Here is a 19,207-nt window from a genome sequence, read left to right on the forward strand (position 1 = left end):
TTGTAGCCAGATTCCCTTGAGGACGATGAGGATAAGATTTGGTAATGACTATGAAGGATGTCATAACCCCCAGAAGGTACAAAAGTGATTTGGGAGCCTTAAGAATCTACATTGAGAAAGGAAATTAAAGAGATTGGGATCATTTATTTAGAAGTTTTAACAGAAGCGGTAAATAATATAACCTATTTGAAGGGGATTAATAAAGATACGAGGGAGCTTACTGTCATATTTAAAAGTCTGTACTTTGCAGGAACAGTGAGATCGATAAAAAGAAATGATTTTACCTGCCTTTCTGTCCATTGTTTTCTGTTTGAACGGTGCTGTGCTTATGTTTCAGCTACAGAGTTTAGCAAGCAGAAAGCTAACCCACCGTCTGCCTGCTCAGAGCCTCTAATGATAAATGTGCAGGGCTAACGTCTGTTGAAGTTCCCTCCTTACAAGGTTTGATCCTGATGAGCGCCTCTTGTATTGAGATGATGTCAGCAACCTGAAATGAGTTTCAGGAACCCTAATGCGTGGGACAAGTTTATAAAACTTGTCAGTGTCAACGTTTGCCCAGATTACCCACTCCAACCACATAATCTGTGTTACTGTTCAGTCAGCTCAGTTTACTGTACTGGAGACCAAAGTCTTACCGGTTGCCACGTTGATAGTAGCAGGGGCACTCTCTCTGCTGTCCTTAATGGCACTAACTCCAAAGCCATATTCTGTACCCGGCAGAAGATCTGAATGATAAAATGGTTTGCATTTAATCAGTCATTATGCATAACAATAATATTGGAGAAGATCGCTCTTGTTCAAGTTCTAATGATGAAATACAACAGAATTCAAATGGAGAGGAGTCCTGGGATGTTCAAACCGGAATGAATGTTTCAGCACTTTTTGTATTTCTATTCTCATTTTAGTTTCTGCTAAACTTTATTTTAATTTTGATACGTTCAGGATAAAATCATCGATACCACAGTGGTTAAGGACATGCGGCATGGTCCTCTGCTTTACGTTTTTCATTATCACGTTGGAGGAAGCCATTGGTCTATTCAGTCTGCCATTTCCCAGAGCAATCCAGTTCTCATGACTTCTTTCTAACTTGTTCTCTCTCCCATGCCCAATAACTTCCGCCCGATTCCGCTGACACCAGAGGCAACTTTCAGAATCCAAAGAGCCTACCAACCTGCGTGTCTTGGCGACATGGGAGGAGACCAGAGGATTTGGAGAAAGCTAATTTGTCACAGGGAGAACATGCATCCTCCACGCAGGCAGCACCAGGGGACGGGATTGAACCCAGGTTACTGGAGATGAGAGGCAGCAGCTCCTCCCACTGAATTTAAGTTAAAGCTTGGGAACACTGCTCCACTTAGGCTCCTCTGTAAGTCACCTGTCCTTCCGTATTGCTGCTTGGCCTGTTTTCCTGAGTGCGAGAGGCACACGCTAAGCTTGCAGAAACATCCAGGAACCCATCAAGTGGCTGATGCAAACCGATTTTAAGAACATCCACGCACCAGTGAGGGCAAGAATAGGTTGATCTGGCAGAAGAATTCATGGCTGAGGAACTACTACAGGGGGAAATGTTTCAGATTCGTGGAAGAAATAAAAGTGTACATCATTTTCTAACTGGAGAGAAAATTCTAAACTCTGAGGTGGTAGTCCTCGTACAGGATCTCATAAAGGTTACTTGCAAGTTGAGTTGGTGGTGAGCAAGGTAATTGTGATGTTAGCATTCATTTTGAGAGGACTAGAATATAAAAGTAAGGATGTTATGTTGAGGCTTTATAAACCACTGGTAAGGCCTCACGGAGTATTGTGAGCAGTTTTGGGCCCCTAATCTAAGAAATGATATGCTAACATTGGAGAAGGTTCAAAGAAGTTCACAAAAATGATTCCAGGATTGAAAGGCCAATCATACGAGAAACATTTGATGGCTCTGGGCGTGGACTCACTGAAATTCAGAAGAAAGAAGGGTGACCTCATTGAAACCTATCAAACGTCAAAAGGCCTCGATGTGGAGAGGATGTTTCCTATGTTGGGGGAGTTTAAGAACAGAGTACACAGCCTCAGAATAGAGGGACTTCCTTTTAGAACGGAGATGGAGAGGAATTTTTCTAGCCGGAGAATGGTGAACCTGTGGAATTCATTTCCACAGGTGGCTGTGGAGGCCAAGTCTTTGAGTATATTTAAGGTAGAGGTTGATAGATCCTTGATTATCCAGGATCTGAAGGAATATGGGGAGAAGGCAGGAGAATGGGGCTGAGAGGGAAAATGGGTCAGCCGTAATGAAGTGGCAGGCCACACAGGATAGGCTCAACAGCCTAATTCTTCTCCTATATCTTATGGTCTAATGGTCTTATCTGACAAAGAATTAGTAGGAGAAACTTGCCCAACAGAATGGAAATAAAAATCAGTTTCAAAGTAGATCTGCCTTCAGTTCACATTGTGATACAGGGAAAAGCTTATTTTATCCCAAAGTATTCTAGAAACAACTTATTCTAAACCACTGGCCCTGTAAAGATGGAAGACAAATACCAAACAAGCAATATGATTGTTTTTCTGAAAGAAAAGGTTAAATGAAGGCTGGATTGTGAGTTTATTTCCCTGGTGCAACTGAATGGATTTTACCTCTGGGAAGGCTAACCACAGTGTTTCTGTTTAATGCAAGCTAGCAAATATTAAAGTGCTGAATTTTATATAGTGCGAAGAATATCATTACCGGTAATCTTAATGGTTGTGGCTTGTTGAGTACTTCTCTGGACAGTAGTTTCCATATGTTCTCCTCCTGCCAGTGGAGAAAACTTCACTTTGTACTCCGTGGCTCCCGCTCTGCTATTCTTCCACTGCAAGGTGATGCTGTCCTCTGTCTGAGACACGTTTCGGAGGTTCCTTGGAGGGTCGAGGTCTAGACGTAAAAAGGACAGGGAAGGAAGAAGATTTGAAGGTGTTCTTAAGGAAGCTAAGATACACTTAAATGTCTTTACTCATGTGCTCTTCCCCGGCGAGCTAGTCATAGTTGGTTGAACTAAGCACTGTGGGAAGTAGTGGCAACACATTCTACTCTGCCGCTACTGTTCAGCTGCACTGTCCCTAACGGAACCAGATTTTGGATGTGGAGTATCGTACACTGCCATGACATCTCAGCGTGGGTGTGCTACCCATGGGGTGGAGGTTCCGGGCCATATACATTACTACTCTTACATCCAACCCAAAGTAAATCCAGGGGTCTTAATTTCTGGCTTTGCACTAATCTAAGAAAATGGTTACTTCTTTAAGGAACGATCAAGCCAACATCAATGGAAATGTATAAGAGGTTCCTTTTAATCCACTAACCTCTCACCTGTGCCCTGGATAATATTAACTCAGGTGCTCCTTTTTGTGTTGAAGCAATGGCGCAATTAAGCCATGTTTCCTGCAGTATCTGAATTATATTTTGCTTTGAGATTTGCCATTCACAGACATAGAACGTTGGATTTAATAACACAGTACAGTGTGGGGCTTTTGGCCCACAACGTTGTGCCAACCTTTATACCGTTAACCTACTCCATGACCATTCCAACACTTCCCTCCAGCACAGCCATAACCCTCCATTTTTTTTCATCTATGTGCCTATTTAAGAGTTTTTTAAATGCTCCCGATATACTGGCCTCAACCATCACCCTTGACAGTGTGATCCAGGCAGTTACTACTCTCCGAGTGAATCTTTCCTCCACTCACCTCAAATGGATGCCCTCTGGTATTGGCTATTGCTGATGTGGGGAAAACGTGCTGGCTGCCCTTCCATCTACACCTCTCATAATCATATACACCTCTATCAAGTTGCCTCTTATCCTCCATCGCTCCCTAACTCACTCAGCCTTTCCTCATGAACATGTGGGTCAGAGTCTAGGCACATACAGTATATATAGCTATGGTGTCCAGACTTTTGCATACTACAGTATTCTGAGGGTTGAATCAGCGGAGGAAAGTCGCAGTGGTTGGGTCTCTGGAACCGAGTCTGGCTCTATGACATAAAGGGAAGGGGGGAGAAAAGGCACACTGTGGTGATAGGGGATTTGTTAGTTAGAGGAACGGACAGGAAGTTCTATGGGTGAGAATGAGATTCCCAGATACGATGTTGCCTCCCAGGTGCTAGGGCCCTGGATATCTCGGATCGAGTCCTCAGCATTCTTAAGTGGGAGGGTGAGCAGCCAGAGGTTGTGGTCCACGTATGTACCGATGACATAGGTAGGACAAGTGACGAGGTTCTACAAAGGGGGTTCATGGAGTTAGGTGCTAAGTTTAAGGGTAGGATTTCCAGGGTTGTGATATCAGGATTGCTACCTGTGCCACACGCTAGTGAGGCCAGAAATAGGAAGATTATACAGTTTAACAAGTGGCTAAGGAGTTGGTGTAGGAGGGAGGACATAAGATTTTTGGATCATTGGGCTTTCTTCCAGGGAAGTTGGGACCTGTACGGAAGGGACGGTTTGCACCTGAACTGGAGGGGGACTAATATCCTAGCGGGAAGGTTTGTTAATGCTGCACTGTGGGGTTTATACTGGAGTTGCAGGGGAATGGGAACCAGAGTGCCAGAACAGGCAGTGGAAAGGTTGTGGAGGCAGATGTTGGTAAGACCTCAGACCAGAGTTAGGAATCAGAAGGTTGAGCATGGTGTGACCAGTATCCTGAGCTGCGTATATTTCACTGCAAGAGGGATCATAGGAAGGGTTGATGATGGTGCTGAAGATGAGGAGGCTGGTTTACAAACAGAGGCAACGTGTAGTGAGGGGAGGCTACTGATTGCAGTGAACAGGCTGAGTTGCAACGTAAAAGGCGGACAAAATTGAAAAGGGTGAATACAAGACTAAAGGTTTTATATTTAATCGTGCGCAGTATACAGAATAAGGCAGATGAACTTGTAGCACAGTTACAGATTGGCATGTATGATGCTGTAGGCATCACTGAGTCATGGCTGAAAAACAGAATTATAGCTGGGAGCTTAATGTCCAAGGATACTCATTGTATCATAAGGACAGGCAGGAAGGCAGAGGGGGCAGCATTGCTCTGTTGGTAAAAAATTAAATCAAATCATTATAAAAAGGTGACATAAGGTCGGGAGGTATTGAATTGTTGTGGATAAGCAAAGGTAAAAAGACTTTGATGGGAGTTGTATATAGATCCCCCCCACCAAACAGTAGTAAGGATGTGTTCTACAAATTACAACAGGATAATGCATGCTAAAAGGGCAATATTGCAATAGTCATGGAAGATTTCAATATGCAGGCAGAATAGAAATAATAGATTGGTACTGGATTCCAAGGGTAGATTTTCTAGAATGGCTACAAGATGGTTTTTTAGAGCGGCTCATGGTTGAGCCCACTAGAGGATCAGTTATTCTGGATTGGGTGTTCAGTAACGAACCAGAATTGATTAGAGAGCTTAAGGTAAAAGAACCCTTAGGAGAAAGTAATCATAATCTGATCAAATTCACCCAGAAATTTGAGGAGAAGCTAAAGTCAGTTGTATCAGTATTACAGTGGAGTAAAGGGAATTACAGAGGCAAGAGAGAGGAGTTGGCCAGGATTGATTGGAAAAGAACACTGGCAGGGATTTTGGCAGAGTAGCAATGGCTGGAATTTGTGGAAGCGATTCAGAAGGCACAGGATATATACATCCCAAAGAGGAAGAAGTATTCTAAAGGCAAGATGACACAACTGTGGCTAACAAGGGAAGTCAAAGACAACATAAAAGCCATAGAGCAAAAATTACTGGGAATTTAGAAGACTGGGAAGCTTTGAAAAACAAACAGAAGGCAACTAAAATGTAATTAAGAAGGTAAAGATAGAATATGAAAGTAAGCTAGCCAATAATATTAAAGAGGACACCAAAAGTTTCTTCAGATACATGAAGTGTAAAAAAGAGGTAAGAATGGATATCAGGCTGTTGGAAAACAATGCTGGAGAGGTAGTAGTGGGGGACAAGGAAATGGCAGATGAACTGAGTAAGTATTTTGCATCAGTATTTATTGTGACAGACACTAGCAGTATGGTGGAACTTCCCGGTGTCAGGGGACATGGAGTGTGTGAAGTTACCATTATTAGAGAGAAAGTTCTGTGAAACTAAAAAGTCTGATGGTAGATAGGTCACTTGGACCAGATGGTGTACACCCCAGGGTTCTCAAAGAGATGGCTGCGGAGACTGTGGAGGCATTAGTAATGATCTTCCAAGAATCACTAGATTCTGGAATGGTTCTGGAAGACTGGAAAATTGCAAATGTTACACCACTTTTTAAGAAGGGAGAGAGGCAGAAGAAAGGAAACTATAGGCCAGTTAATGTGACCTCAGTGGTTGCGAAGATGTTGGAGTTGATTATTAAGGATGAGGTTTCAGGGTACTTAGAGGCGCATGATAAAATAGGCTTTTGATAACCTGGTTCCCACAAGGGAAAATCTTGCCTGACAAATCTGTTGGAATTCTTTGAAGAAGTAACAAGCCGGATGGACAAAGTAGAATTGGTTGATGTTGCATATTTGGACTTTCAGAAGGCCATTGACAAGGTGCCGCACATGAGGCTGCTTGACAAGATTTGAGCCCATGGTATTACAGGAAAGATTCTAGCATGGCTAAAGCAGTGACTGATTGGCAGGAGGCAAAGAGTGGGAATAAAGTGAGCCTTTTCTGGTTGGTTGCCAGTGACTAGCGGTGATCCACAGGGGCCTGTGTTGGAAGTGATTTTTTTTGCACATTGTATGTCAATGATTTGATTGATGGAACTGATGACTTTGTTGCAAAGTTTGCAGATGATATGAAGATGGGTTAAGGGGCAGGTAGCTTTGAGGAAGAGAAAGGCTACAAAAGGACTTAGACAGATTAGGAGAATGGGTAAAGAAATGGCAGCTCAAATACAGTGTCCGAAAGTGTATAGTCATGCATTTTGGTAGAAGAAATAAAAGGGTTGAGTATTTTCTAAATGGAGAGAAAATTCAAAAAACTGAGGTGCAAAGGGATTTGGGAGTCCTTGTGCAGGATTCACTAATTTGCAGGTTGAGTTGGTGGTGAGGAAAGCAAATGCAATGTTAGCATTCATTTCAAGAGGACTGGAATATAAAAGCAAGGATGTAATGTTGAGTCTTTATAAAGCACTGGTGAGGCCTCACCTGGAGTATTGTGAGCAGTTTTGGGCTCCTTATCATAGAAAGGATGTGCTGAAACTGGAGAGGGTTCAGAGGAGTTTCACAAAATGATTCCTGGATTGAATGGCTTGTCATATGAAGAGTGAGGGGTTACCTCACTGAAACCTATCAAATGGTGAAAGGTCTTGATAGAGCAGATGTGGAAGGATGTTTCCCCTGGTGTGAGAGTCTAAGACCAGAGGACCTAAGCCTCAGAATAGAGTGGCATCCTTTTAGAACAGAGATGAGGAGGAATTTCTTTGGCCAGCAAGTGGTGAATCTGGAATTTTTTGTCACAGGCAGCTGTGGAGGCTGTCTTTATGTATATTTAAAGCAGAGCTTGATAGATTCTTGATTGGTCAGGGCATGAAGGGATATGGGGAGAAGGCAGCAGCTTGGGGCTGAGAGGGAGATTGGATTAGCCATGAAGAAATGGCAGAGCAGATTCACTGGGCCAAATGGCCGAATTCTGCTCCTATATCTTATGGTCTTTCTTGTCAATGTGGAGCAGAGATTGAGTTTGTAAATTTGATGGGAGCAAAGGATGTTGGGAAAGGTGAGGGTGGTAGAGAAGGAGTGCCGGGGGGTGGGGGCAGACACACCCAGCCCTGAGACACCAAGAAAGGTCATTTGATTCAAAACAATTGGCTTATTGATTATTATAGAATGTCTCTCTGGTGCTCTCCACTGCCTCCCCTCTCCCATCATGAAATTTGTTTTTTTTATTGCAGCAGCGGTACAGTGCAATACATACATGCTGTGCTAGTAAAATGTCTGTGCCTAAGGTTTGGTCACGGTTCTGCAAATGTTAAAGACATTCGGCCTCACCTGGATTCACCCATCACCTGTGAGCTTGTACACTTCTCTTCCCCCACCCCCCCCCCCCACCTTCTTATTCTGGCTTTGTCCCCCTTCCTTTCTGGTCCTGGTGAAGGGTCTCAGGCCAAAACATCCACTCTTTGTCCCTTTCCGTGCATGCTGCTTGGCCTGCTGAGTTCCTCCAGCGATTGTGTGTGCGTGTGTTAAATGTTAAATTTATTGAACTCCCAACAACGTTGTCAGCAGCATGCTGGTTAAGCTGTTTCTGAGGACAAAACTCAACAGATGGCGCCTGATGGAAATGGAATTTAGCTTGACCTCCTGCATGAGGGAGTCTCATCCCATTTAAATGAGTTACAGCATGCCGGCAAGCACTGAAGGAGGGATTGGGAATTGAATCGGAATTACACCAGTGTGTCAGCTCTCAGAGCTCCAAGTGCATAGGTATGGACATCTGTAAACCATTCCAGAACACATGTCCACAATTCAAATGACCAGGTGATCTTGCTTCCTTTACCCTGGGATTAACAAAGAAATGCACAGACGCTTTCTCAGGTGAAAAGAATGCCCTAGACCGCATGCAAAATAAAATCAGGAGGTACGTGGAAAATAACCCTGAGTTTAAGGGTGTATGTCAGACTCAAAGACACATACAGTGCAGCAGCAGGCCTTTCGGCCCACTATCAGCATACTGACCTCTCTACCTATCAACACCAATCCCATTTGCCTGAATGAAGACCTTCTACACCTTGCCTTTCACTGCCTGTCTAAATGCCCGTGATGTATTTGATGCCAGCATCTCCTCTGGCAGCACGTTACAGATATCAACCCCTCTCTATGCAGCAAACAATCCCTTTTAAAACTCCTTGCTCTTACCTTAAACCTATACCTTCTAGTTGTTGACATCCTTATCATGGGAATGAGATTCTGATATCTGCCCTATCTATGGCTCATATAAATGTTATATACCTCTACCCAGTCACCCCTCAACCTCCTTCACTCCAGGAAGAACAAGCCCAGCCTATCCACAACTGAAGTCCTCCAATCTAGGCATCATCTTACTCGGCACAATGACCGTAAAGTTGAATCTAATCTAATCCTGGTGACTCTGCTCTGCAGCCCCTCTGGCATAATTGCATCCTTCCTCTAATGTGGTGATCAGCAGTACTCCCAAAACTACACCCAAAAAGCTCGCTAACCAATGTTTTTTAAAGTTGCAACAGAAACGTCACAACATTTATATTCTCTGCCTTGGCCAGTGAAGGTAAGCATGCCATATGCCACCTTCACCTCAGTCACCTGGGGGCACCAGAATCTTCTAGGCTCTGATGCTTCTTGTCCCCAATTATTAGTTGGTGATTTACTCCAATGTCTTGTTTTAGTTATTGGTGCGGCTGTGCCGAGTTTTGTTTGTCTACTTAAGTTCCCGCTGTTCTGTTCATCTTCTCTCAGTCTTGAGCCTACCTACTCTGTGTGCAGTGATTCTCGAGGCCTAGCCTGTATTCTCTACTAACCAATCCACTAGTAAAAGATTCCATCCCCGTCCCTGGTCTCCTTGGCACTTGGGTCCACCAGGTCCAAGTCTCTCCTGGTAATCCACTGGTTAAAGGTACTTAACATTACCATGACAACCCCATTTCAGACCCAGCCTGGTAACCTCTGTCATGAGGCTCACCGGCTGTAGTTAACTAGTTTACCCTGGTCCCTGCTTAAACAAACGAATGATGTTCGGTATCCTCCAGCCTCAATGGATAACAAAAGTGCATATTTTCCTTTAGGGTCTCAGTAATCTCCTCATTTGCTTCCCATAGTACCCTGGGATAGATCTCATCCAGTCCTAAGATTTATCTGCTCTGTGTTCCAAAATATCTAACACCTTCACCCTCTTCATATTGACGTGATGCACCTCTCTTTGAACTCATAATCTTCCACATCCTTTTCTTTGGTGAATGCAGTATTCATTATGTCCTCACCTACACTCCCTGGCTTTGTATGCAGATTACTCCTTTGGGCCCTAAGGGAACTCTTTCCCTGGCAGCCTTATTCTGCCTGATATGCTTAGAGAATGCCTTAATCTGACTTGCTATGGCTCCTTCTTGTCTTCCTAATCTCTTTCTTAAGTTCTCTCCTTTGCCCTCTATATTCCCACTGCCTGTACATGTCATATTTTTTCTCTTTTTTTTTTCTGATCAAACATTCAATAATATTTGTCATCTAAGGCTGCCTCATCTTGCCATCTTTGCTTTTCACCCTGACTGGAAAATACTACCCATTTACTTTCAACTTTCTTTTAAAAGAGAAAGTCTTGTCAGATGTTGATTTTACCATGTACATCTTCTCCCAATCTACTTCCACCAGGTCCTCTCTCATGCTTTTGAACTTAGCCTTCCCAGAATTTAGGACTTCAGAGCCTACTTTATTCCTTTCTATTTTAACTTTGAAACTTCCAGAATTATGACTACTTTCTAGAAAAAAAGCTATGAACAATTCCAACAAATAACCTCATTACGTTGAAAATATGGACTTGCCTGTTGTGAATGTGTTGGTGGCTGGAACACTCCTCATATCCCCACGTTTGGAAACCAGCGACACTTTGTATTCAGTGTCTGGTTGAAGCTCGGCAATGGAATAGGTTGTCTCAATGTCAGGAAGGTCGACCTCTACCTTCTCACCGCCTATGGTCCCGTAGAACAGGCTGATTCCCTCAATGTGTGCCGCTGGGTTGCGCCAGGTGATGTGAGCAGTGGAGTCTGTGACCTTGTTCACTTCCACTTGGCTTGGTGGATCAATCACTGTGGAGTTAACGTGTAAAACGGATCACTTACCATGTTAGGCATGGAGCATTATCACCGGGCTTTTCACAAACCAGTGTCTCTTGCTTCACATTAGGGTCCAAATGCAATAATATTTAACCCATTTTAGAGGCAAAAACCAATGTAATCGCAATAACATTTCACTTATTACTTAATTTAAACATGGAACCGGATTATCATCAAGAGGGCTATTGCCTTAACTTGTATTGATTTGTTGGAAATAGTGAAAACAAAAGTTCTACACTCCTTTTACACTTGAGTCCTGGTTTTATTGGCTTGCTTGGATTATGGAATACCACAATCCTTTCAAATGTTGAACTTCATAATCAGGACTCCTTAAAACAGCTAATAGATTCTGTTCAAAAAAGCACTGAATTGAATTGAATTGATTTTATTACATCCTTCATATACATGAGGAGTAAAATCTTTACATTACGTCTCCGTCTAAATGTGCAATGTGCAATTTATAGTAATTTACAATAAATAGTATGTACAACAGGACAGTCAATATAACCTAGAAATACAGTCGTGTCAGTATGAATTAAGCAGTCTGGAAGAAGCTGTCCAGGAGCCTGTTGGTCCTGGCTTTTTTGCTGCAGTACAGTTTCTCAGATGGTAGTAGCTGGAACAATTTGTGGTTGGGGTGACTTGGACCCCCGATGATCCTTTGGGCCCTTTTTACACACCTGTCTTTGTAATCGTCCTGAATATTGGGAAGTTCATATCTACAGATGCGCTGGGCTGTCCGCACCACTCTCTGTCGAGTCCTGCGATTGATTGAGGGAATTACAGTTCCCATACCAGGCAGTGATGCAGCCAGTCAGGAGGCTCTGGCTGTTTTCTAACAGGCACCACATTAGTATGCTCTAGAGCTTGAGGGATCTACCCATGACTTTAGTGCCACAAGCCTACCCTTGCCTCCAAACTAAATCTACCCTCTGCTGACGACTCCAGCCTCCAGGATTGATTGCCTGGGTCAAGCTGCTGAAAAGCACTACCGATGAGCAGTGTCAAGGTACAGTACCTTATTGGTCTGTCTCCCCAGCCTGACTCACTCAGTTCAGATCCTTCTGCCTCTACACCCCTCCACCCAATAGCATTGAGCTGAATTTGGAGCAGAGGTACTGAGGAGCCTGGGACCTTGGACACCAATAAATGGGGGAGGAACTGAGGAAGAAGGTGAGTTAGTGTGCGTTAATTCAATGCCAAGGTTTTCAAAGTTCAACAATTGTTCTTTTTTTAAAGATTCTCCAACAGCATTTCTCCAAGTATAAATTCCATAATCTAGGGAAAATTCCCAGTTATTATCAATGAGCACATTGTTAAGAGGGCACTTGCACCAATAGTTACAGGACTTCAGTTTTTGTTGCAAGTTTGATGACCATTTTACGTGCAAGTTCTTCAAAGTGTACAATAGAGCGACAAATATTTGTGAAGGTTAGATTCATGGCATCTCATTTAATGTCCTGAACTTGACATTTAGCTTGTAATTCAGTCCCACATTGTAAAATTACAGCTCATTGTGTTCCTCTGCTGACTTACTCATTGTCTTTTCATAAATTGTGTACTTGCTGTGTGTACGTGAATGCCATGCGTTGCATTTATACATATGTAAATTACCGGTGTTTGCTGCATTTTAACCCCTTTAGAATTGGGGTAAGGTTTACTTCTACAATGATCACAGGGCAATTTTAAATCATCCCCCAAAGAGTTTAAAATTGACAACAACCTGAATGGTAGATTCAGAATAAAATATTCGTCCCTCATTCCCCTGTCATTCATATTTCTTATATTCTGTACATTTTCTTCCACCTTAAAATTCAGCTTTGAATGAGTATCTTATGTGCTCAGATAGAATTCAGTGAGCAGTTTCAAATTGCAAACCAGAAGACTTTCCTGGAATATAATCATTTCTATGGTAGTATTCAGAGGTCCTAATTTTGGGGAATTATTACCTTATTAGTGGAAAATGAATAATAAAGTTACTGGACTAGTAACCCTGAGATTTCTCCTCCTGCGGGCAGCCACGAAACAAAGAGACACCATGGAACCCATTTAAAGAAAACATCCAGTGCCCAGCGTGCGAAAAAGGCACAAATCGCGCAATCAGCAGAACATGAGGAAATAACACACAGAATATTAAACATCAAACCGTAGAGTTCCCGTAACGGGCCAGGAGCCACAGCCACTGAGTTAGTTCAGTACAGCGCTGTGTTGATGGCTCATTCCACAGCTGCAGGGACAGCCCTGCACCGGAGCACCCTGATCAAGTCGCGCAAATGGTTAAAAAAAAAATTAAACCCAAACGCATGGAGCGTGAGCCACAGCCGCGGAGTGCGTTCGGCATTGAGGAAGTTAGACATCAAACTGCAGAGTTCCTCAGCCACGAGTCCTGCCGCCAATGCGATCAAAGCTGGCAGCGTGGGAGCCGAGACCCCTTCACCTTCCTCCGGCAGCAGTGACAGGCAGCATGGTCGAGTCAGGCAGACGGTGCTGAACACCCGCTCGTCTTCCGCTCTCGGCCTTGTCAATTTCAATGCTCTCTTTTTGCTGCTACCATCAGGAAGGAGGTGCAGGAGACTTAGATCTTACCACCCTTCAACCATCAAGCTCTGATCCAGTGTGGATAATCTCACTCAACTCAACACTGAACTAATTCCACAACCTATGGTCTCATTTTCAAAAAGTCTACAAATCACGTCCTCAAAATGGTTGAGTGATCTATTTATTAACCCATTTATTTATTGATTAATTTATTAATTTATTTATATTTATGTATATTTATATCTGCTCTGTTTGCCTTCTTTATGCACGTCGGTTGCTTGTCAGTCTTTGTAGTTTTTCATTGATTCTATTGAATTTCTTTGTACTACTGTGAATGCTTTCAAGAAAGTTAGTCTCAGGGTAGTATATGGTGACATGTGCATATTTTTATAAAAAAATTAATTTGAACTTTGAACTGTAGTGTGTGTATGCACATTTAAGGCCCAGAGCCATCACATCTGCACTTCAGTGTTACTTGATTTCATAAAAGGTACGTCTGTTTGAAATATGCTTTTGCTATTTTCTGCCTTAGAAAACAATTTAAATATTCATGAGGACTTCTTTCGTTTAATTACCACCTGGCAAGCATACTGATCCAGGAAAGATGCTTCGCAAGCTAAAGTTGCTATGTTAATAATCGTGAATGAGTGAATCTATAGGTTAATTTTCACTGACAGACACACATTGCCTGTTTCTTTTCAATTTTATTTGCAAAGACAGAAGATAATCACAGGGTGGACGGCCATTCAGTCATCAGAGTGAGGCATCGCAAGGACCAGTTACTTGGATCATTTTAGAGCTTTGTAACTTCTTCTGCTGGGTGACCCCTCTTTGCTTGAAGGACTCACAGTGGGAGTACCAAATGTACTTTTTACCTTAACCCCTTGCCACATGCTACAAATGTAACCAAGAGTGAACTTTATCTATCCTTACCATAAACATCGGACACAAAAACATTAGAAATATTAGCAGAAAAGACCCAACCAGCCCCTGTGTAATTGCTCTGCTGTGCAATAAGACTCTTTAAACAAAGCATCACTTTCTCAAATCCCCTACCACCCCCAATATCTAAAAAAACTGTTATTCTCAGTCTTGAATACATTTAGTGAATGAGCCTCTACAATCCTCTGCAGTCAAGAATTTCAAAGATTCACAGAGATCGCCTCTCATCCTTCTAAGATTGAGAGAGCAGAGGCCTGCTCGACTTCATCCCTGGTCATACAACAAACTCACAATCCTAACCATCAGTCTGGTGAAACTTTGTGATGATTTCTCTACCGCACTCTATACCCAGCTACCTAATATTTCACATTTCACACACACACACACACACACACACACACACACACACACACACACACACACACACACACACACACACACACACACACACACACACACACACACACACACACACACACACACACACACACACACACACACACACACACACACACACACACACACACACACACACCCCCCCCCCCCCCAAGCAGGTTAGGCTGCAACTATGGACATTTGATGCTTTGGGCCAAGACCTTTCATCCGGGTTTCCAGCATCTGCAGAATCTCTTCTATACCTAATATTTCAGGAAAGGTCTCACAAGTGATCTAAATATATGGAGCACGATATTTCAACTCATCCTGCAATACAGTTTGCATTTCTAATTGAATGTTGAAGCTATTCCCAGAAATTCCCAGCCTTTTTTATGTCATGGACCAATACCATTAGGCAAAGTGTCCACAGACCCCAGATTGGGAACCCCTGCTGTATATTAAAAATTAGTTATTTGTACACGTGGAAACTCAGATTTTTTTTCCCAATGGCAAAGGTGTTTTATTTTCCTCAATGGCAACAAATTTTGTACATTCTCCATTTAAAAATTATTCTTTTTCTCTACCAAGGTGGACCATATAAATTTTTCCACATAAATGGTAATATTCTTTTTGGGGTAATTTCATCCACATTTTGCCTATCCACAGCCATCTGAAGTCTCTCACAGTGCTCACTGTCAGGAGAAACAACCCAGGGTGAAACATTCTGTACTTTGTCCACTCCTCCAAACCAGCGAAAGAGATTGTCAATAGCTAGCACCTTGACACAGACCCCTATACCACTCCATTTGTCCCAACTCCCACGTGGTTTATTTCTACTCTCTGTGTTCTTTCCATTAATAAGCATCATGCCAGCATTTCAACACCAGTTGTTATCGAATTGAAGATATGGGGAATGGGAATAAAAGAGGAACTGAGGCCAGCATAGATCAGCCATGGTCACAGTGAACACCCGGGCAGGCTTAAAGTGCCTGGTGGTCTACACGTGCTCCTAGTTTCTTTTGTTCTCATCCTGAAAGTCCAAATATTCCACAATCGACTTATCCTTGTTTACTCCAACAATTTCACATTTCAGTGAATTGTCAAACATGATTTTTCTTTCATAGATCCAGGCTGACTGCTCAATTCCATAATTATTTTCCGTGTTTTTTGTTCTTACTTCCTCAAGTATAGATTCCAACATTTCCATAACAGTCGTGCCAGGTTAACTGGTTTGTTATTTTTAGTCATAAACACAAGAGATTCTGCAGATGCTGGAGAGAAAAAACACACGCAGTGTTGGAGGAACTTTGACATTTTGGGCCGAGACCCTGATATCAGGTAGACAGAAGAAGCTGGAATAAGAAGGGATGAATCGAGAAGCTGGGAGGCAGGTTTCCCATTTTAATTCTACTTCCCATTCCCATTCCGACATATCAGTCCATGGCCTCCTCTTCAGCCCCGATGAGACCACTCTCTAGTTGGAGGAGCAACACCTCATTTTTCATCTGGGTCACCTCAAACATGAACACCAATTTCTCTAACTTCTAGTAATTTCTCCTCACTTCTCCCTTTTTCCATTCCCCATTCTGGCTCCCTCTCTTACCCCCTATTTTCTCCTTATCTTCCCTTCACCTCTCTCTGGTGCCCCACCCCTCCCCCTCACCTGGTTTCACCTGTCACCTGCTAACCTGCGCTCCTTCCCCTCACCCTACCTTCTGGCTTCTTTCTCCATCCTTTGCACCCTCATGAAGGGTCTTGACTCAAAATGTCGACTGTTTATTCATTTCCATTGATGCTATCTGACCTGCTGAGTTCCTCCAGCATTTTGTGCGGGTTGTTAATATTCCCAGTTTTTCTTTTCTCTCTCTCGCTTATGTCACTTTTTACTCTGAGGAAACCAGGCTAAAATCAACGAACCTTTGAAAGGTGACAACCAGAGTGTCTATTGTCACTGTGGCCACTGCCTTCAAACCCCAAGGATACAGGTTTCGTAGAACATAGTACAGTACAGTCCAGTACAGGCCCTTTGGCATAAAATGTTGTGCTCACCTTTTAACCTATTCTAAGATCAACTTAACCCTTCTCTCTTATAAACCTCCATTTTTCTTTCATCCATGTGCCTGTCTAAGAGTCTCTTCAATGTCCCCAATGCCCCTACAAGCATTCCATGCATTTATATTCTAAAGGGAGGACGAGGTAACTGCAGCTATCTAGAGCCATCAAAGACAGCAGAAAAGCAAAAGAGACATCATACAATATAGCACAAATTAGTGAGAAGCTGGAGAATTGGGATGTTTTTAAAACCAACAGAAGACAAATAAAGAACAATAAGGAGAAAAAATAAAGATGAAATATAAAGGTGAGCTAGTCAATAGTATAAAAGAGATTGGCAAAAGATTTTTCAGATATACTAAGAGTAAAAGAGAAGTGAGAATGGATATTGGACCGCCGGAAGATGGTACTGGAGAGGTAGTAATGGGGGACAAAAAAATGGTGGATGAACTCAATAAATATTTTGCATCAGTCTTCACTGTGGGAAAACAACAGCAGCATGCCAGAAATTCGGGTGAGTGTAGTCTAAGAAGAAGATGCTTGGAAAGCTGAAAGGTTTGAAGGCAGGTAAGTCACCTGGACTAGATGGACTACACCCCAGGGTTCTGAAAGAGATTGTGGAGGCACTACTCATGATCTTTCAAGAATTACTAGATTCTGGAATGGTTCTGGAGTACTTGAAAATTGCAAATGTCACTCCACTCTTTAAGAAGGGAGGGAGGAAAAAGACAGAAAGTTACAGGCCGGTTACCCTGACTTTAGTGGTTGGGATGCTGTTAAAGTTCATCATTAAGAATGAGGTTTTGGGGTACTTATAGGCACATGATAAAATAGGCTGTGGTCAGCATGGCTTCTTAAGGGAAACTCTTGTCTGACAAATCTGTTAGAATTCTTTGAGAAAATAACAGGCAGGATAGACAGTCAGTGGATGCTGTGCACTTGGATTTTCAGAAGACCCTTGACAAGGTGCCGCACATGAGCCTGCTAAACAAAATAAGAGCCCAGGGACAGATTCTGGCATGGATAGGAGATAACTTCTTTTCACATTAACTGGCAGTGGGGTGGATTACAGAACCGTTGGCTTTGTGGCCAAGTTTGCAAAGATAGGTGGAGGAGCAGTTAGTGATGAGGAAGCAAGAAGTCTGCAGACAGACTTGGGCAGATTTGGAGAATAAGTTTAGAAGAGGCGGATGGAATACAGTGTAGAGAAGTGTATGGTGATGCACTTTGGAAGAAAGAATAAAGGCATAGACTATTTTCTAAACGAGGAGATCTTCTTAAAACATATAGAACAGCTTCAGAATAAAAGGGCATTCCTTTAGAACCGAGATGAGGAGGAATTTCTTTAGCCAGAGAGTGGTGAATCTGTAGAATTTATTGCCCCAGGTAGCTGTGGAGGCAAAGTCTTTGTGTATATTTAAGGCAGAGTTTGAAAGTTTCTTGATTAGTAAGGGTGTCAAAGGTTACAGGAAGAAGGCAGAAGAATGCAGTTGAGAAGGAAAGTAAATCAGCTATGATTACAGAGCACACTCCGTGGGCCAAATGGCCTAATTCTGCTCCTATCTCTTTTGGCCTTATGGTCTTACCACTCTCTGCATCTAATACCTACCTCTAACATTTCCGCCACCCTATACTTTCCTTCAATCACCTTAAAATTATGGGCTTTCATATTAGTCATTAACGACCAGGGAGAAAAAGGTGCCGGCTGTCCTCTCTATCTATGCCCCTTATGATATGTACATCTCCATCAAGTTGCCTCTCATCTTCCTTTGCTCCCAAGAGAAAAGCCCTAGCTCTCTCAACTTTTCCTCATAAGCCATGTTCTTTAATCCAGGCAGCAGCCTGGTAAGTTTCCTCTGCCCCTTCACTAAAGCTTTCACATTCTTCCTATAATGAGGTGACCAGAACTGAACACAATACTCCATATGTGGTCTACCCAGTGTTTTATAGAGCTGCAATGTTAGCTCATGGCTCTTGAATGGACTCCCCTGACCAATGAAGAGCAACACACCAAATGCCTTCTAATTACCTGCTTAGCTTGTGCAGCACCTTTGAGGGATCAATAGACTTGGATCCCAAATCCATCTGTTCCTGCACCTTGTACTCTACATCCAAATTTGACCCCATAAAGTGTATCACTTCACACTTTTCTGGATTGAATTCCATCTGCCATTTTCAGTGCGGCTCTGCAGCCTGTCTATGTTCCATTGTAATCTACAGCAACCTTCTACACCATTCACAACACTCACCATCCTTCATGCTATCTTCAAATTTACTAATCCGCCCTTCACTAAGTCATTTATAAAAATCACAAAGAGCAAGGGTTCCCAGAACAGATCCCTGCAAAACACTACTAGTCAGAGACCTCCAGGTAGAATACATTCCATCTCCTACCACCATCTGTCTTCTGTGGGCAAGCAAATTCCAAATACAGCCTAATCTCCCTGGTTTCCAGGCCTCCTGACATGCTACCATGCCTACCATGAGGAACCTAGTCAATTCCCTTTCTAAAATCCATATACA

The 19,207-nt window shown here is 42.8% G+C and overlaps 1 protein-coding gene across 8 annotated transcripts in view; it reads right to left on the reverse strand.

Annotated features, from left to right (window-relative positions):
- tncb (tenascin Cb) overlaps positions 1-19,207 on the reverse strand; it is a 159,782-nt gene that overhangs the window by 72,404 nt on the left and 68,171 nt on the right. For all 8 annotated transcript variants that reach the window (XM_073052078.1, XM_073052079.1, XM_073052080.1 and 5 more), the window contains exons 7-9: positions 10,487-10,750; positions 2,705-2,890; positions 636-725 (exon numbers count right to left, since the gene is read on the reverse strand). In XM_073052078.1, coding sequence (XP_072908179.1) covers positions 636-725; positions 2,705-2,890; positions 10,487-10,750 — 540 coding nt within the window. The remainder of the gene's footprint in view (positions 1-635; positions 726-2,704; positions 2,891-10,486; positions 10,751-19,207) is intronic.

This window comes from Hemitrygon akajei, chromosome 7, assembly GCF_048418815.1.
Source record: "Hemitrygon akajei chromosome 7, sHemAka1.3, whole genome shotgun sequence".
In the NCBI taxonomy this organism is placed as follows: domain Eukaryota; kingdom Metazoa; phylum Chordata; class Chondrichthyes; order Myliobatiformes; family Dasyatidae; genus Hemitrygon; species Hemitrygon akajei.